General features: G+C 47.2%; 1 protein-coding gene across 1 annotated transcript in view; it reads right to left on the bottom strand.

Moving 5' to 3' along the window:
• Positions 1–8242: 8242 nt before the first annotated feature.
• Tmtc1 (transmembrane O-mannosyltransferase targeting cadherins 1) overlaps positions 8243–19354 on the bottom strand; it is a 204997-nt gene continuing 193885 nt past the window's right edge. Inside the window, exons 18-20 of the mRNA XM_087903940.1 lie at positions 19080–19202; positions 18622–18699; positions 8243–13882 (exon numbers count right to left, since the gene is read on the bottom strand). Of these exons, the coding sequence (XP_087760066.1) occupies positions 13742–13882; positions 18622–18699; positions 19080–19202 (342 nt within the window). The 3' untranslated portion in view covers positions 8243–13741. The remainder of the gene's footprint in view (positions 13883–18621; positions 18700–19079; positions 19203–19354) is intronic.

Raw genomic sequence — 19354 nt, 5'->3', positions numbered from 1 at the left:
GGAGTCTGTGACAGTTTCTGATTCTGTCTTGTCTCCCATGGCAACCCTCCCCTCTCACATGGGGAGCGCAGGGCTGGACACCTACACGGCTGGTAAGGCCGAGGCAGAGTGCAGCGATAGTGAGCACCCAAGTCCCCACAAAGACAGAGCATGAATGTAGCACGTCAGTTTTGTTATTCTAGAATTAATATAAATTATTGCACTTACTAGGCGCATGTTGAAAAGTTCCATCTGCCTCAAGGGTTAGCTATCAAAGACATTTCCCTGGTTAAGGGAATGAAGCAAATCATGAAAGGTTTAAAAAATGAGGCACACAGACACTTCCTACAACTAAAAGCTATGGTACAATGGCATGTGCAAAAAAAAAAATAAATCAATATGTGGTAAAATTTGCCTAATATAGAGGGATGGGTCATGTCCAGGTCCCAGCACCCACATGGTAATTCACAGCCATCGGTATAGCTCAAGTTCTAGGGAACCTGACACCTTCTTCTGACCTGGGGCCCCAGGCAAGCAGGTGGTACACATATATAAATACATGGAGAGATGACTCAAAGAACACTGGCTGCTCTTTCAGAGGTCCTAAGTTCAATTCCCAGCAACCACATAATGACTCACGACCATCTGTAATGAGATCTGGTGCCCTCTTCTGGCCTGCAGGCAGACATGCAGGCAGAATACTGAATACATAATAAACAAATCTTAAAAAATATACCTGCAAAACACTCAAAAACATAAAATACATCTCGGTGTGTGTGTGTGTGTGTGTGTGTGTGTGTGTGTGTGTGTGTGTGTGTGAGAGAGAGAGAGAGAGAGAGAGAGAGAGAGAGAGAGAGAGAGAGAGATCAGTGCTCATGAGGTCCAAGACAAGGTTATATATTCATATTCTGACCTAGGAATTTTAAACCATTCACAGGCTTGCAAACATCTGGGTGCCCTAGAGATAGGAGACAAGGAAGACGTTATCCCTGTGATCTTGTTTTGTGTGATAAAATCCACCAACTCAGACACCTTGGACAGGAGACAAGGATATTCTTCCATGGTTCTTTCTCAGAGGAATCAACCTTAGAGCACAGCCCAGATGCACAGGAAGTCATCCCAGTGAGCGTCCATGGCCACCTATTTTCCTACAAATCAGTATTCTTCCAGACTTCCCTTTTTGTGAGCAGAAAGAACACATGAAGACGTTCACAGTTAAACATTCAGTCCCCAGATGTCACCAATCCTAAGTGGCAGCCTTGGAGTTTGCTCCCATTCACATATCCAACCCAAGAGGTGCTAAATTCATACATCTTTGGCAAACAGATCCGGCTGCAAAAGTAAAGAGAAACCTGTTGGACAGGATGCGGCATGCAGAGGTCACTCACACTGGGACTCGATAGATTCCCTTAAGTGTTATCTTGCTTGATTTAGTGAGGCTGGGCACATTGCGGTAACCCTGCCCCCAACACCAAAAAAGAGGTGTGAAGGCAAGGATGGTACCAAGACAGGAGAGAGCTCTCTCTCAGAGCGAGCTAGCTTTCTCCATGGAAACCATATGGGATGGATGATGGGAAAGGAACTTTGGAAGCAGTAGCTCCCCAAAGCCCCAGTCAGAGGAGAGGAAAGGCAGAGCCCAAGCCCACTGCCAGGGTGTTGTCTGCTAGGTCTTAGCAGTTTTCTGGTCCCACGAGGGAGGCAACACACAGTGTGGTCACAGCTGCAGGTGGCAGCATCGGGGCACCATGCTGCATGGCCCACCATCCATGACGGCAGGCCCGGCCTCTAGTGAGACAGACAAGCTTTCCGATGAGAGCCGCAGTACCCATCCCTGTCCTCATCAGACGGGTGGACAAGTGACGTCCGGGTTTAACACAATTTCAAGTCATTTGCGACCAAATAAGACTATAAGTATGAAGAGATGAGATGAAGGACAGTTTGAGAAAGGAATTCACCCGATTTGAGTTAACAGGCAGTTGTGACCCATTTCAATTTCTGTGCAAATGTTTACCCAAAAGGGAAGCTCGATATTTATAAAATAGTAATTCATAAAGCTCCTTATGTAGGAAAATCCAGAACCATCTTCAAACTCTGAGGTAATTAAAACTTCATATTTGAAGCATACATATAATGTGATTTGACATGTGCATTCTTGTGAAAATGATGAACTGTCCTCCACACAGTTACTGTTGCTGGGGGCCAGAGTTGCTGGGGGCCAGCCCCGACAGCAGACAGGCTCCAGAGAGGAGGTGGAGCGAGCCAGGCATGATGGTCAGGAGAATCCTGCAGCCTGACTGACCAGCAGCCAGAGGGCTTCTTTATTTACCCAGAATTCAGGAAGCAGGGATAGTTCCATGCTGTTCCCAAACACAGATCATATCAGTTTTGATTTTGGACACGGGTTTCACATCCTCTTGCATACCTTTTAGCCCTCATTGATAAACAGTTACCTTTCACAATCATTTTCCTCAAGTTTTGACATCACTGATAAACAGAGTTATCTTTTATAACCATTTTTACTCATTAAACCCGTAACTCAATCTTTTAGAATCTAGAGTCATGTGACAGCCTGTAGTAGGCTGATAGCTTAAAGAAGTCTGGACCAAAACAAAATCTCCAAGCCAGCCCAGGCAGACTGCCACGTCCCAAACAGCGTATTATTAACTCTTAATGGTGAGCATGCCCAAGAGAAATCCTCAGGCCAAAGCTGACACAGTTATTCAACTTCTGGCATAACACAATGTTTATAAATTATCTCTTCATAGAATTTGTGATATGTCTAATCCTGGCATTCTGCTGTTCCTTGGTGATAAGACACCACAGGGACTCTGCATGAGCTCACTTGTCTAAGAAAGGGAGGTTCCAGCATCTCATACTTTTATCATCCTTTCCCATCATTCTTTGTTCATCCGTGTAAGTCTCTGTGTATGGCGGAGGGACCTCCAGCTCTAACTTTGTTGCTGTCTGTGCGGCGTAGTGGGAAGAGGTTCCCGATCTGTGGCCAATTCCTCCAGCCACTGAATCTTGTTGACCTTTTTAAATTTACTGTGCTTTGATTATCTTGTTCCTGAGTAAGCACAGGGACAGATGTTTCAAGAATATCTCAGAGCCTCGTAAAGAGACCTCTGGCTTCTTTATGTGCGTCACCACCTCAAAGGCATAAGGAAGACTTTTGAGTAGATAAGGACATCTCCCTAAAAGCGGGGTGGGGGTAGTATGTTCAGGACTGTCCTGGAGAAGCTCAGAAGCACTCCTGGGAGAAGGCATAAATGATTCATAAAAAAATTTCCATCAATCCAACATCACCAACTTGTGCAAATAATAAAAGTCTCCCAAGTGTGCAGCAGGCAGAGATCAAAGCCAAAGGTGGAATATCAGTCATCTGAATCTTTGTCCAGCAACTGTGCCAGTTTATGGCTTTTGCTGTTCCCATCAGATATGGCTGTGCCACAGAGTGCAGGTCTGTTCCCTCAGCACACCCACAGCCACACCGTCCATAAGGATTTACTTTGGCTGTTGTGTGTCAGCACAGAACTTATGCCTTGCATGACTGTGTGAGACCCCAGCACCGACCCTCTACCTTCTGGTTCTTGGTTTAACTTTACAAAGCACTACCTTGTTAAGGACAGGAGTGGTTCAGTTTTCTGCTTACTCTCTGACCCTTTATGTAGCAAGGTCGCCTGTCTTGACTTTGTTGGACAAACTGGAACAAAACGACAGCAGCAGGAGCTGAGTGTGGTGCGTGCTGCACACTTTTAGTCCCAGCACCCGGGAGGCACATGCAAGTGAAACTCTGAGTTTGGGGCCAGCCTGATGTATAGAACGAGTTCCGGGATAGCTAGAGCTACACAGAGAAACATTGTCTCAAAACAACAGCCCCACCCCACAAAAGACAGCGGCAGGAACATTGTGAACAGCCCCTTTAAAAGAGCTAGACAGCTATGGGGGAGACGACAGCTGGGGGGCGGATGAAACACTGGCAGTCCTCACTGGGTGAACAATTAGGAAGGAAGCAAATAAATTTGTTACTCAAGGTCTACACAGCATGGGTAGATAGAGTCCTGGAAAATGTATTAAGTACTTGTGGGCTGGAATGATGGCTCAGGAGCTAAGAGCATTGACTGCACTTCCAGAGGATTAGGGTTCATTTCCCAGCACCCACATGGCAACTCACCATTGCCTAACTCCATTCCCAGGAGATCGGATGCCTCTTCTGGCCTCTCTGGGTACTTGCATTCATGTGGTGGGATAAATATTTCCCCCACATATACATGCAATCGATATTTGTTTACTTACAAAGAGCAGTTAAAAAAAACAGAAAGCAATGGCCGTCACTGTTCTGACCTAATATCTACCAACTGCTGAGCTTCTACAGCTACTAATTCTGGGGTGAGCAGATTCCGGGCTGTTTTCCTGCTTTTCACATCAGCGGCTGGGATTCTGCACCCCAGTATCGCAGGAACCCACACAGGTGGCTGTACTCACACAGAGCCTGTGTTTAAGGCTTCACCTTACCAGGGTTTCAGTCAGATTCCCCAGAGGCTCTGAAGTCATTCTGCTTAAAAAATCCCCCTTAACTTTCTCAGGGTCCTTACAAGAACACCCCACATCCATCCCAGAGCCCTGCCACTGTCCCCATGCTGCCCTAACAAGACAAGATTCAGGGCAGAGAGAACCAGTCCTATCTCTGGCACTAGAATTGGTTTGTTGTGTGATATTTTGATTCCATTCTGAAAGTAAAGCTTGCTTTGAGTCAGAGGGGGGAGCTAGCCACTAGCTGACCAAGATTAATCATAGAGGTTTGGAGGACTGTGGACTGGCAATTATAAGGTGGGACTGAGAGAGGATCTCAGCCCTTTTGGAGGGAGGAACAGAAGAGGTAGGAGGCCACTAGTGGCTTTTTGGCAGCTTCTCTGACCATACAGGTTCTTACCTCAATTGACTCCCAATTTCTTTTATTGATGAAGAGTAATTAGTTAACCGCTTCATTGACTAGAGACTGAGTCTGCACTGAAGATGCTGGGATCACCAGGCTCTAAGGAAAAGGATCCTTAGCAGAAAGCCCCAAACTCCCAGTTGAGAGCATTCTACCTAGGCAGGCCTGCCTTTGGGGATTTCTGGGCCGATACTGGACACAACCATAGGAAATCCAGAGCAAGCCATTATTGCAAGGAGGGGCAGCTTGTTCGTCCCGGCCACCCAGCTAGCTTAGCCCCGAAATAACTGCACAGACACTGTATTAATTAAATCACTGCTTGGCCCATTAGCTCTAACTTCTTATTGGCTAACTCTTACATCTTAGTTTAACCCATTTCTATTAATCTGTGTATCACCACGAGGTTGTGGCCTACCATAAAAGTTTTAGCATATCTATCTCTGGTCGTGGACCCATGGCGTCCCCTCTTGACTCTGTTTCTTCCTCCCAGAATTCAGTTCTGTCTTCCCCGCCTACCTAAATTCTGCCCTATCAACTAGGCCAAGGCAGTTTCTTTATTAACCAATGAAAGCAACACAAATACAGAAGGATCTCCTACACCAAACCATAATGATGTGAGTCTCACGTGGTAGCATATCTAGCTTCTGGGGCTTGCGGGTCAGCAGCAGCAGTCTCTGCCCTGACAGAGGTCCCGTGGTCTCCATGAGATCTCTGAGTCCTCCTCACCCGCAGACTGCTGACACCAAGTGTGGAAGCTGAAACTGCTGCCCTAGTCCTCTCCGGACACTGTACGGCTGTACCTCTCACAGTTCCCGGTCCAGGTGTCCCTCACGATCACTCTGCACCACTGGTCATTCTCCACTGTCACCCTGGTCATTCTGGGTTTCCTGGTGCTTCCTGCCCCAACCTGGCCTTGGGAGAAGTGTCCCCATGGCTGAAGGTCCCCTCTTATGTGTCAAGGACCCTGCAGCAGATCTGAGGAAAGCTTAGACCCATGAAATCTGCAGACTGGAGCAGGATGCAGAGATGGCAGCATTGAACCCAGGAATCCAGGCTAGATGCAAGCAAGCACTTCTCAAAGCAAGAGATTCAACACTTAGCTACTGTCGAGCTTCTAAGAAGCCTGCCAAACCTCTTGGCCCTCAAGAATGTTCACATTCGCTGCTTTCCTAGGTCACAGTATTTACCACAAGCTTCAAAAGCCCGAGCCAATGCTGTGTGATCTGTTGTTTAAGGTACGTACAAGGAATCCATTAGTAAGATATCATACCTGTATTTTCCTCATCAATATTTGGTGGCAATAAGTTAGCCTGAGGACAGGAAAGGAATAAAAGCCAGACTGTTAGAGGACTTACATTTGATCAGACTAAGGGCAAGTCTAAGAGGACACTGCGTGTATTGGCAATCAGAGGGGCCCAGGGCTTCCCTGTCTCTTGGAGTTGGGAGGGCAGAGAAGTAGAAGCAGAGAAACAGTCATGTGTCCTGTGCAGATTCCAGCCCGTTTCCCTGCTCTTCCCATCAAATTTGTAAGAGCAGGCGCAGGCACCCAAAGGGTGTTCTTTTATCTTTACGATCCAAGTCCACAGAAATGAAGTCCCGGGGCAGAGGTGGTAAAATATTCAGCTTCGGGGCCCAGGTCCCCTCTTGGAAACATCCCAGTGTGGCTGGCTGGCTAGTGGCCAGCTGACTCTTTCCTCCCAGGGCCGAGAGGATCGACCTATGAGTCCTCAGGCTTGCCCAGGTGCACACTGTTTTCTAGGGAAGCTCAAAGTCCCCCACAGACTCAACGTTCTTTTTCAGTAAGAGGTGATATAAAAGCCACCCAAAGCCTTTGGAGTGAAGCTGTCGGCAGATCTGCACCCATGCTGTGTAGTAACTGCAGGGGCACAATGATCCAGCTCTGGCCATGCCATGTAGCCAGGCTCCCCAAGTGGTTCCCAGTTAACCCCTCTCTTACCTACATGTGGTCCACATGACTTTGTCTATGTCCTCTGGTTCTTTCCATACAGCTGGCATGGTCTTCTTCCTTGTTACTGCACAGCCCCTTCGTCACCAGCGCTGAGAGCCCTCGGTCTTATGTAGAGAATTATGTGTGTACAGGCACATGGGGTGCAGGCACACGGGGTGCAGGCACACAGGGTGCAGGCACACCCTAACAAAGCCTGTCCATTCACAGGAAAGAGCCTCTCAGTATGGATATACTACAGAGTGGCTGGTGACTGTCTCGCTTCAGATCTACTGGTAAGATGATGAAGGGCAGGTAGGAGTGGTCTGTGGTGGTGGAGAAACAGCCCAATGATGTTTAAATAACAGAACATATCAATAAATAAAAGCAGAAAAGCACATTAGACTCGGGGAGGGGACTGACTTGCCCTGGGGTGAATTTGTGGCACATGGATCTCTGTCTTTGGTTTGGACACATCTTCCCTAGGCTATGGAGGTGCACGCCTTTAATCCCAGCACTCAGGAGGCAGAGGCAGGTGGATCTCTGTGAGTTTGCGGCCAGCCTGATCTACAGAGAAAGTTCTAGGACAGCCAGAGCTGTTAGACAGAGAAACCCTGTCTTTGAAACTGTAGCTGTACTCCTACAGTCTTGAGAGCAGCTTGATTGTCAGCACCAGCCAAGCTCGGCCTGCTGACATCACAGAACAGGAGGGGTCCCAAGTGTCCACCTCCCCAGGATATAAAGACAGTCAATGGTTGCTGGGGGACAAGAGACGGTCTTTTCCTGTGGTAGCTGCTGCTGTTGAGGCTCCCCGGTGCCTGTAAATGAACCTGAGCAAACATGCCAGGCCCCTAAAGAGAGAATGCGAGTGTGTGGTGGGGGAAAAAAAAATGTTGCTGCTATTGATAACACGGAGAACCAAAGGGAGGACTTTTCCTGGTTTTTAATGGAGATTGTGGTGTTTTCTCCCCTTTTGTGCTAGTGATCGAATGTTTGTGTCCCCATTCAGTAGTGAGCTTTAAGACAGAATCAGCAAAAGACAGCGAATGGAGGTTAGCGGAGCAGACAGAGCTGCACGTGGAGGGCTGAGTGCAGAGAGAGCGGGGTCCAGGTAACCGTGAATGAAGTACAGGCGAACCCTTGCTTTCTAACTTCCTTTGACACCATAAAGCCCCAAGGCACCTACCAAGCACCCTTAGGCGAGTTCAGCCTGGAGGTAGAGTCTAGCGTGAGTGAGAAGCTGATAGTCATTGTGGGGCCTGAAAGATGACGGACAGGCCATCTTTGCTTCTGAGGTTCAGATCCACTAGCAAAGGGGTTATTGCAAAAGGCTTATTGGTGGACTCTAACCAGAGAACTTGAGAGACTGAGGCCAGACAGAGTTCTTACTTTACCATGTTTTATATAAAATAGACATTTACATAAATTTTGTTTTTGAAAGACTTAGGCAAAGTATACAGTCAGACTTCAACAGAGAAGTGTTTTAAGCAGCAAGAATAACACAGGCATACATTTAATACAACCAACCAAAACAGAACATCGAGCAGTAGGAACAAAGACCAAAGTCCTGACAGCAAACACAGCGACTTCCACATGTCCCTGGCTTCTGCAGACACCTCAGTTCCCCAGGAAAAGGTGTCATCTTTTCTCCCAGGAAGGTGACAGGGTGACCTTACGAACTTTAAGCACACCTGGAAGACTTAGTATTGTCACGTTAGCACACTTGGGCAGCCTAGTCTTCCCAGGGTCGCTGGTCTGTGTTTTGTTGTGTTTGTTAGTAAGAATCGTCAGGAATAAGATCATTATCTTCACAGATGTGAGTGCTTCTGAATGCATTTTGGAGGCTCACGGTATTCTGAGAACCCCTGGATGGGACAGTGTTCCATGAGGGACAAACTCCACCTAGATGTGGACTAAGCCGCCCGAGTGAGGTGACTCCCTGGACAGATGCCAGAACTAGAACTCTGAAGCGCCGGTCTCGAACTAGTGTGTCCCCATGACGGGCCAGCAGCTAAATCATCCCCAAAGGGTATGCACGGTAGGAACGTCCAGGTAGGAACGTCCAGGCTCACTACCAATATTTATCCTGTGCCCCTGACTAGGAGGAGACATCCTGGACCTCTGCATGCGGACATTTCCAGTTAGGAATGACTGACAACCTGTATTCCCCTCAGACTAGGACTGTGTTTTGTGAGGAGCTAGTTTTGCTTTGTCTTGATTTTTTAAAGTTATAGGCCCTGATGGCTTTACCCGGAAAAGCACTGGTGATGAAAATGTTTTAATATGAACCAACTGGTGGCTCCAGATATTCTATCCATCCTGTTTTGTACGTGATTACTTTATCTCCTCCCTCAGAACAAAGAAACTCACAGAGACAAAAGTATTAGAAGAGTTTTCAGAACGATACAACAAGCTTTGCATTGAAAACCGAGAATAACGGTAAGAATTATAATATTTTCGGTATCGGTTTCTGGTACTCTAAAATCTTAGCTTGCACAGCTGCAGTCTGAAAGGAAGTGTGACAGGCATTTATACTTTTTCAAGGATGGCATTAGATGCTTGGTTTTGCTGTATTCGGGTGATGCCAACAAGTGTGACTGGAAAAGGAGACAAAACAACCCTCCTCTACCATAGCTGCCAGCTTTTGGCGAATTAGCTCCTAAAGGTGTATTATTCCCCTGGGTGGATCCACACAGATAGGAGCAGGCATTTTTGCCCACGATTCCTTGTCAAAAGGAGGTTTTTTTGTTTGTTTGGTTGGTTTTTTCAAAACAGGGTCTCTCTGTGTAGCTCTGGCTGTCCTAGAACTTGCTCTATTGTAGACCGGGCAGGCCTCAAACTCACTGAGATCTACCTGCCTCTGCCTCTGCCTCTGCCAGCCCAGTGCTGCTGGGAATAAAGACGTGTGCCACCACACCCAGCTCATCAAAAACAGGTTTTAGTAAGTGCAATCAAGAACTAAACAAGAAAGCCCGAGGGTCTGTGTGCCAGGCAGAAAGAGGCAATCTCTGTACCATGGGCACCTTCTAAGAATAAAAAGATATCAGGGTTTTGTTTGTTTGTTTGTTTTGTTGTTGTTGTTTATTTTCTATCCTTGGCTCTTGCCTGGTGTGTGCAGATGGCAGGGTGGCGTCTCTCCATTTGACACCCAAGCATTTTCTAAAGAGAAGGACAAATTATAGTCCAGTTGCCACAAGCACAAAGCCACCCTACTCAGTCACCTGCCGGTCAGTCTAGGAATGTGATGACCCATCCTTTAGAATTCTTTGGCTCACTTTGGTCCAGTAGCAATAAATAAAAAATTCATATTACCCCATCTGCTTGGTAGAAGCTGTAAGCCTCATTAAAGCAGTCAGCCCTGCAGGACTTTGCTATCGGCAGAGCACTGGGGCTCAGGGAGTTTGGAAGAATGCTCGTAGTTCTCCAAGGGCAGCCAGTGTTGAGAGACCCTGTGCAGCAGGGAAGGCCTCCTCCCAGCCCAGCTGATCTGTAATCAGAAGGATGCAGCCTATTTGCTAACAATCGCAAGAAACGCGACCTTTGCTTTTTCTCTCCCTCAGTTCAGTCACCTCAGGTCGGCTTCTACGGTGTGGTTTGGAATTTTTATTTGGTCTTGGCAGAAAGCTGAAAAAGACCTGTGAAATTCGGCTGCAGACTTCATAAGGGAACCTGCATACTGGTGAACACCAGAAACCTCTCTGCTTTGTGTCAGCCTTCAGAATAAACAAGTCCAGGACTGAGATGTCTCTGGTGGCCAGTGATGGAGGGCTTGCCTGGCGTGGATGGAGTTCTAGCCCCAGAACCACACAAACAAACAAGGCCCCCAGTCCTCACAAAAGCACTTATTCCCCCATAGTGTCTGCATTTTTGGTACATTCGCCCGAGTTCCACCACCTGACCAAAGGACATTAATAACCTGAAACATCTGGATCACTTTGAAAAATACTAACTGAATAGTTCCCAAATTTAAAATAAGTCATCAGCCATTCCTATAGCTCCTATGTCAAAGGGCACAAGAATGAACTGCACTGGGCTTCACGACAAGGACAGTCTGGGTCTAGGTAGGTGACAGGCAGGACTGGCAGGGAATGGTAGGGGAGGGTCTCCGGGGATGAAGGGCTCTATGTGTAACTCAGGAAAGAACCCTGAGAACACCATGCTGGGGCTCAGCCCAGGCAAAGCAACTCCTTCTTCCTCCCCAGGGCATGGCGCAGAACTCTGAGACATAGGCTAGACCCTTTCTTAAAAACATATAAACAACAACAACAACAACAAAAAAACCCTCCAAATAATTTTAGCGGAGGCTAGAGCTCAGCGGGAAAGTGCTTTGTGGTGTGTACAAGGTCCTGGGTCCAGTTCTCAGCACCAACAGTAATGACAAGGACGATGTCAGAATCGCCAGCAGAGGATCTGTGTGCACGCGCAAAGCCAGCTCGACCCCTAGGTTTCAGAAACAGCTCCCCAGTCACTCGCGGAGCAAAGCCAGGCTCTTCGTTTCTACCGTAAAAAGGACGACTCCCACGGATTACCCCACGTGACAAGGACCAAACAGCGTGTTACAAGATACACTCGACAGCTTTGAGAAAACACTCTGCGATTGACTTTCTCCCTGGCAACTATCCACCATGGAAACTCTCACTGGCAGCGAGCAGACTTTTCTACTTTTTAAGCAGTGTGTTTTTACTGCTCAGGGAGATGCCAAAGTAGACAGACAAACGAGGAAGGGGAGAGGCCCCCATGTAGCACCACCCTCCTAGACACCATGTGGCTTTTTCTCCTTAGAAACATTTATGTTACAGTTGCCTTTTTAATTATTCCAACAACTTTACACAAAACCTTTTGTAGCCACTTACATAAGGCGAAGTTATATCAAACTCCATTTGTCCTGTTAGTTTTTAATACACCCATTTTGGTAAATACTGTCCTAAAAAGAGGTACTAAGGTGTTGACAAAGACCCCTGCTTTCTAAACTAGGGGCTTGGAATTATTTTATAGCAAACACTATAGTACATATTTTTGACCTTAGATGGAAGAAAATAAAATTCCAGATCAATCTGTGGTATGTGACACTGGCGGCTGATTCCAGACATCAGGTGACAGGGACACATGCTGGCCCCAAGAGCACGTGTGCACTGGGTCAAACAGCCCCTTTTTTGGAGAGCGGAGGGTCTGAGACAGGGTTTCTCTGCATAACAGTCCTGGTTGTCCTGGAACTCACTCTGTGGACCAGGCTGGGCTCACTGAGATTCATTGGCCTACCTCTGCTTTCCAAGTGCTGGGATTAAAGGTTGGCACCTCCCCTCCGCTTCACCATGCCTTTTCAAATAAGTTTTCAGCCATTTATTTCAACTTACCTGCCCCCCCCCCACCAAATAAAATAAAATAACACACAGAAGCACTGCCTCCTGATGCTGGGTTCCTCTGGTCTGGCTGTACAGGTGAGACGTTTTGCCTTTCAGCTGTCCTGTTTGTGTGACAATTGGCTTGGCAGCAGGGCCTGGATGACCTTCGGGTTTCTGCTTTCAGTGATAAGGTATCCAGTTAGAAGCAGATGCTCCAACTCCTTCACTGACTACCCAAACACGGAGCTGACCCGTGATTCCATTAGCATTAAGTGGCATACAACCAGTATAATTTGGGACGACTGTTAAAGCTTTCTTATTATGCAGTTTTTATATGATTGGTTTTGAGAGCTGCTATCAAAATGACTATGTACAGAGACAAAACCACACATGTGGATATATATATTAAATATTTTATAAGTTATACAATAAATAACACTAAAAATAATGTCAAATCGTGATTTCAACTTTGCCTTCCTCATTTTTAAATATAAATATATTTTTAAAAAACTGTGAATCTAGAGTTTACCCAATCTAGAGAATCTAGAGTTCTAGAGCATTCTCCGTGGAGTCTGCTGTCGGTCACTTGTCTTTTAAGCACACAATTCTCAGTAAACCTTGAAAGTCAATAAATAGAGCTCTTTTCTCTCAACTCAGTCTGTGAGGAATTCTGTAATGCACTGTAAAGGCTCCTCAATGCTCAAATATATTTCTCAAAAATAACAAATCTCATGACGTCTTGACCTTAAGAGAATAAAGGTGAGCGCTTCTTTAACTGGCCCTCTAATACTTCCACATAGAACACACCCCAGCCTCCACCCCACCACACCTGGGCAGTATATTTCAGGGTAGCAGTCTCCTGGTGTACGCACTGAGAAGTTTCAGAGTGGACACACAACTCTAGTAAAATCTGGAATACAATTCAAACATTTAAAAATATTTCCATAACAAATTAAGGATGCTGAGCTTTTTTGTTATTGTTGTTGTTTTTGAATTTGTTTACTGCTCAGGGAGATTCTTCCTGGAGAGATAAAGATATCCACGTACAACTCTAGAAGATCACCTGTGTTCTAGGCACTGGAAAAATGTATATCAGAGTGGAGTTTAATGTACTCTCCACAGGTCCTTAGTGATACTCTTGGGGGACATTAGCCCAAGCCCAGCGATCAATGCTCTGCTCCCCTGCCTTCCACAACACAACCAAAGCTCGTCACCCACTCTGGATTCTTGAGAATTAACTGAACTCCCTCAAGCAGACTCCCCCACGGGCTGACTTCAGAGGAGGCTGTCTCCTCTGTGTTTCTGGGCTACAGTAAGAATGACGTTCCATATCTTCATCCTGGGGACTGTAAAGCGCAGGAGCTACTTCCCTTCCCTGCAGACTGCCGGTTCCCCTTTGCTGTTTGTCTTCAGGGAAACAACCCTAGCAGCAGGGCCACCAGCTGCTGTCTCCCTGTGCCACCAGGAGTGTGTGAGCAAGGCCTCGCCCACTCTGTCTTCTTTCAGCCTACTGAGTCCCGCGTGACTGTGTCCTAGGAGCTAGGTCTGGTCCCTTTCTCTGACTTCCTGTAACCTTCTCTCCAGACGATCCAGCTTGGCTAGGTTTTCCTTCAGCAGCTTGCTGTCTGGGACGAGCTTCAGGGCTCTCTCATAATAGGCCCTGGCAGACACGTAGCTTCCCTGGAAGGTGAGGGGAAGAAAGAAAGACTGCTCAGCACCATCCTCTGAGGAGGAGAGAATCTCCTCTCCCCATCCCTCCCTTCCTCTGACTGCCAGTTAAGGTGCCCTAAGGAGACCTTATCTGTGGATACTTTTATCCTTATCTCGTGGGGCGCTTTATGGGAAGCCGTCTGTAAGAACCAGACCAGCTGGGGAATGTGGAGACAAATAGCTACACCACAAGTGTAAATGGCAGAAACACAGATTTCAGCTTTCTTAGCATGGACAAGGAGCATGCCAAGTTGTAGAGTTCTCAGGAGGTTAGCGCAGGTCTGTGGTTCTTTGTAAACAAGTAAGCTTGGGGTGAGGGGGTGGGGAGGGAGGGAGAGCAGTAATTAAACAGACATCCATTTTAGCTTCGTAGTGTTATGCCCAGATATGTTGAGTCCCCCCAAAACCAACAAGGAGACAGAGTCCCCCTATGTAAGAAAAAACAAAGAGCCTTATCCAAGTTCGAATCTGACTCTCCATGTGTCTAGTGCATTGGCTCAATTAGAGAGCCCCAGCTCAGTTGGGGTGGGGTTTTTTTAATAGCAGAAGTTGGGGTGAAGGATTTCTAAGGTTCAGGACCCCTGGCTGGCTGACATTTATCCAGGGGCGTCCTGGTGAAAAGCGATGGGTGTGTGCTGGCAGGTGATCCTGTCCACAATGGTTGGAATGTTGGGAATCTCCTTTGGGTGCTCTGTTCCTGGTGTCACAGCGGTGGTCTCAGATTGTGGTCTTTCTCAGAACAGGTATTGCCTCAGGGTAAACTACTGAGACTCACACCCACATTGAGTTTGTCATGGCTGGGCCCTACACTTAGTTTATTCTAATCTTCGACTTGAAACACAAAAGCAGCCTTTGCCCAAAGCAAGTTTTACACAATGAAAGACTTGATTAAAGAAGGACTTGGGGATGGAGAGACGGATCCATGGTTGGGGAGCGTTTACTCTTTCAGAGGACCCCAGAGTGGGGAGAGGGGACTGGTGACATCCACGGCACACATGATGGCTTACAACCGTCTCTAACTCCAGTTCAAAGGATCAAACACCCTCTTTTGACCTCTGTGAACACTGCATGCATTTGGTGTACATACACACATACATGCAGGCAAAAAAACTCATACACATAAAGTAAACAAATCTTTAAAAAAAATTAAAGATGGAATAAGGTTTATCTCGTAGCCAGGGTACATGGTGAAAAGTACCAGCCAGACACTCGTAGCGGCAGGAGGGGGGGGGGAGAAGTAAGGTGACCTCTGACCTGTTGAGCACACCTGCTCCCACTTCTGTCAACTCTCATCTGCTTACTAATATATGTGCCTGGGCCCAGACAGTCACAGACCACTGGTCACAGTCGGTGGCTTCTCCTAGTCCCTGCTCTACAGCCTGACGTACATCTTCTTCATCTGCTGCGGCCTTGCCAAGCTGAGCCCTGCAGAGCCCTAAGACCCAGACTGCTAAAGAGCTTCTGCTGTCTGTGTCCTCTGCTCACAAGGTCTGGGAACCTCACGAGACTTGCAGGACTCCTGAGGCCCCTCTCTGAAGCTACACAAACAGCGAAGAGTTTCTAGAGGTTGAGGAGGGAGACTTGGGTGGCTGAGACTCGTGTAAGTTGGGCAGGTAGCTCTGGAGACACAGTTGAGGTGGGCATCAGTGATGCAGGTGTTTCTGAGCCACACATACACTCCTGTGAGTGAAACAGAAACTCATCGATTCACCAGCTGGACTTAAGATTCTTTCCTTAGTCTGCCCTATTTGGGGCATAGATGTTTACACTGATCCCAGGAAGCGTAAGAATTCTTCCCATTCTAAAACAACAAATTGACTTTCCGTCATCTTCAGCTACAACTCTTATGTGGGTGGACACCAGAGGTGTTCTAAATTTCAATCACAATTTAAAACAACACTTCGAGCTAGCAGCTAATGCTTACCAAGGTGTAAGTATCTTCCTACATGTGTATGTGTGTGTCAAGAGCTGGATGCTGCCTGACAGGTGAGATCTCAGCAGGATGCTTGAGTGACCCCTATCAGTCTCTGACTCACTTTCTGGTTCTCGTGGTGTTTATGTGTGCAGCTGGTGTAACAGGGTGTGGAAATGATGAAAACGAAGGAGGAATTGTACAGTGAGAAGGTAGCGCGGGCTGTGTAGTAGACAGTTATATCTGACAGTCAATGCTGATGAAAAAGGCCAAACTGACTTGGAACAAGGAGCCCAGTTCTGCTGCATCACGGCTTTAAGTCCAGCATCCTCCCCCGAGCCTCTGATTTCTGTTGAGCTTGGTGTACATCTGGGCACTTGGATGTTTGTGGACCCAAGAGCTCGCAAGATGCTCTCACAGCGGGCCCTCAAGCTGTCTGTGGAGGCCTCGTCCTTAACCTTAGCATTGTCTCAGATCACTGGGTTTCCGCCATTTTGCACAAAATCTAGTTTTTCCTTTCTCCCCCAAATTGTTCTTTTCTTGATTAAACTGTTAACCCTGTTGTTTTTAAAGTTATATCCCTTAAGTCAATGACTCTAATTCTGTTAAGTAGAAACTAGAATGAGCTGATTTCCAGAACTGAATTTTAGTTAAGACCAAAATCCATCAGTCCTACCAGACACACTGCCTATGCCCAGTTGCCATGGCCGGTCACTGCTCCATGGACAGTGAAGACACAGAGCATGCTCAGCATCCCAGAGTGTTCACTAGACAACAGCATTCTGCAAAATATGGATGACTGCCATGAAACTGTGCTGAAATTACTTTGAAATTCGGCTTGGATGATGGTTTCCTAATCATCCTGCACTCTACAGACCTCTGCGTGTGCTCTGTGTGTGTCCACATGACGGGACCCCTCAGATCCCAGCACTCTACATGACCTCTGCATGTGCTCTGTGTGTGTCCACATGACGGGACCCCTCAGATCCCTGCACTCTGCATGACCTCTGCATATGCTGTGTGTATCCGCATGACGGGACCCCTCAGATCCCAGCACTCTACATGACCTCTGCATGGGCTCTGTGTGTATCCGCATGATGGGACCCCTCAGATCCCTGCACTCTACAGACCTCTGCGTGTGCTGTGTGTATCCGCATGACGGGACCCCTCAGATCCCTGCACTCTACAGACCTCTGCGTGTGCTGTGTGTATCCGCATGACGGGACCCCTCAGATCCCTGCACTCTACAGACCTCTGCGTGTGCTGTGTGTGTCCGCATCACGGGACCCCTCAGATCCCTGCACTCTACTGGAGCTGCTCTCACAGCCCATCAGCACCCTCTTTCCTTTCCTCTTCATATGCACTTCACAATCTGATATGTCTTAGGCATGTATATACACATGTGTACACTACATGTGTGCATATTGCCTGTCATCCCATACTGGAACACCGAACCCACCAGGACAGGAGTCTCTGTCTTGTCTGATCACTCTCACACACTCGACGTCTAGACATGCACCTGGCATACAGGATGCGTGCTCCACAGAGAGGTCGGGAAGATGTGTACATGCATGAATGAATCATGGCACATCTTTGACTTTATTGGCTATAAACAACACCCCCCACCCAGGGTCACTTTCAATCATTTTTGGCAGAAAGACTTAAGCCAAAGTCTTTAGGGGGTGGGGACCAAAGCAGACAAGTATGTTTTCTACTAAAAGGTTAGGGAATAAAAATGTTTTCAACACGGAGAAAAAAGGGGCAGGAGAGATGACTCAGCAGTGAAGGGTGGATAATGTTCTTACAGAAGACCACATTCCGTTCTCAGCACCCATGCTGGGCGTCTTACAAGGGTCCGTAAGGCCAGCTCTAGGGGACCCACCAACGCTCCCTTCTGGCTTTGGAGAGCATTGCACTAATGCGTATTAATTGCACTAATGTGTATAAACCCACACTCAGATACATACATAATGAAAACCAGGAAATAGTAAAGTGGTACTTAAATTAACAGTCTGGTATTGCGAGGAGTTGACAAGCTCCACAGGTCTCTGTGTCAGTGCACACAGACCTCAGCCACTGCTTGGTAACTGATGTGGGATCCCCTTCTGTAAATTGTCAATATGTTTTATTACCATTGGTTAATAAAGAAGCTGTTTTGGCCTATGACAGGGCAGAATATAGCCAGGAGGGAAGAGAGAGAGAGAGAGAGAGAGAGAGAGAGAGAGAGAGAGAGAGAAGGCCAAGTAGAGCAGATGCCATGTAGCTGCCGAAGGAGTAACATACTGTACCAGTAAGTCACAGTCTCATGACAATACACAGATTAATAGAAATGGGTTAATTTAAGATGTAAGAGTTAGTTAGGGATATGCCTAAGCTATTGGCTAAGCAGTATTGTAATTAATATAGTTTCTGTGTGATTATCAGGTCTGGGTGGTTGGGAAAGAAGGGGCCATCTCAATTTACTAATGGATTTCCTGCCTGGCTTTACTCTGTTAAGCCACTGTCTGAATCAGCTTTATTCATTAACCAATAAAAGCAGCACCTATAGAGATAGATATATATTCCACATCAGATAACCCTTCTTCCCACCTCTGATGTTCCTCACCATCAGCGGGATCACTGAGTCAGAGTTATAAACATTTAAACGGGTCTGTGATCCTTCGCTATGTGGAAAACACAGTGCTTCTGTATTTGACTTTCAGAATCCTATGTTTTAAGTGTCCAAATGGTTTCAAGGAATGGATGAACCGCAGCTTCTGAACCAGGGCGGGATGAGAAGAGTGAGCGGTGCTCCTACCTGGATGTGCCGGATGCCGCCCATGTTCATCCAGGCCTGTGCCTGGTCAGGATCCAGGGTCACGGCAGCTTCATAGCTCTGAGCAGAAAAGGCAAGCTTCATGTTAAGACACGCAACGCATCTAAGGTGCCACAGAACTGTGCCCATGGCTGCCACATGGAGACCCTGACCGCTAATGGCCACTCAGGAGGTGGCAAGTTTAGTCTGTCATGGTTTTAGAGTTGATGGTTCTGAAGTGGAGGGGCTGCAAACCCTCAGTGACAGCAGCTTACTGCCTAGACTCCCCCAGAGATGAGAGCTTATCGCCTAACTTACCACCTAGACTCCCTCAGTGACTACACTTACTGCCTAGACTCCCTCTGCAAACCCTCAGTGACTACACTTACTGCCTAGACTCCCTTACCGACTGCGGGATTCATTTAAACCTGTAAATGTAACGACAGTCTGGTTTGTCTTACCTCAAAAGCCCTGTCCAGAAGGTTCTGCTCTCTCAGCTGGTTTCCTTTTGTGAAGAAAAGTTCAGATATGACTTTTGGGTCCCTGGGCTTCAGCTGAAGAGCTCTGTCTATCGCCTCGAGTGCCTGCAGCAGTGGGAAGTGTAGGAATCCTAAGTTAGAACAGCGTTACACCCCGGCGCACGGCCTTCAACAAACTTTCTACACTCTCATTTTCTCACTGGAATTAATGACCCAGAAAGATCACCCCTTATGCCTCGGGTTCCCTATTCATAGAT

The sequence above is a fragment of the Myodes glareolus genome, chromosome 3 (assembly GCF_982192425.1).
Source record: "Myodes glareolus chromosome 3, mMyoGla1.1, whole genome shotgun sequence".
Lineage (NCBI taxonomy): Eukaryota > Metazoa > Chordata > Mammalia > Rodentia > Cricetidae > Myodes > Myodes glareolus.
The sequence above is the reverse complement of the archived record's forward strand: the minus strand, read 5'-3'. Positions and strand labels throughout refer to the sequence as shown.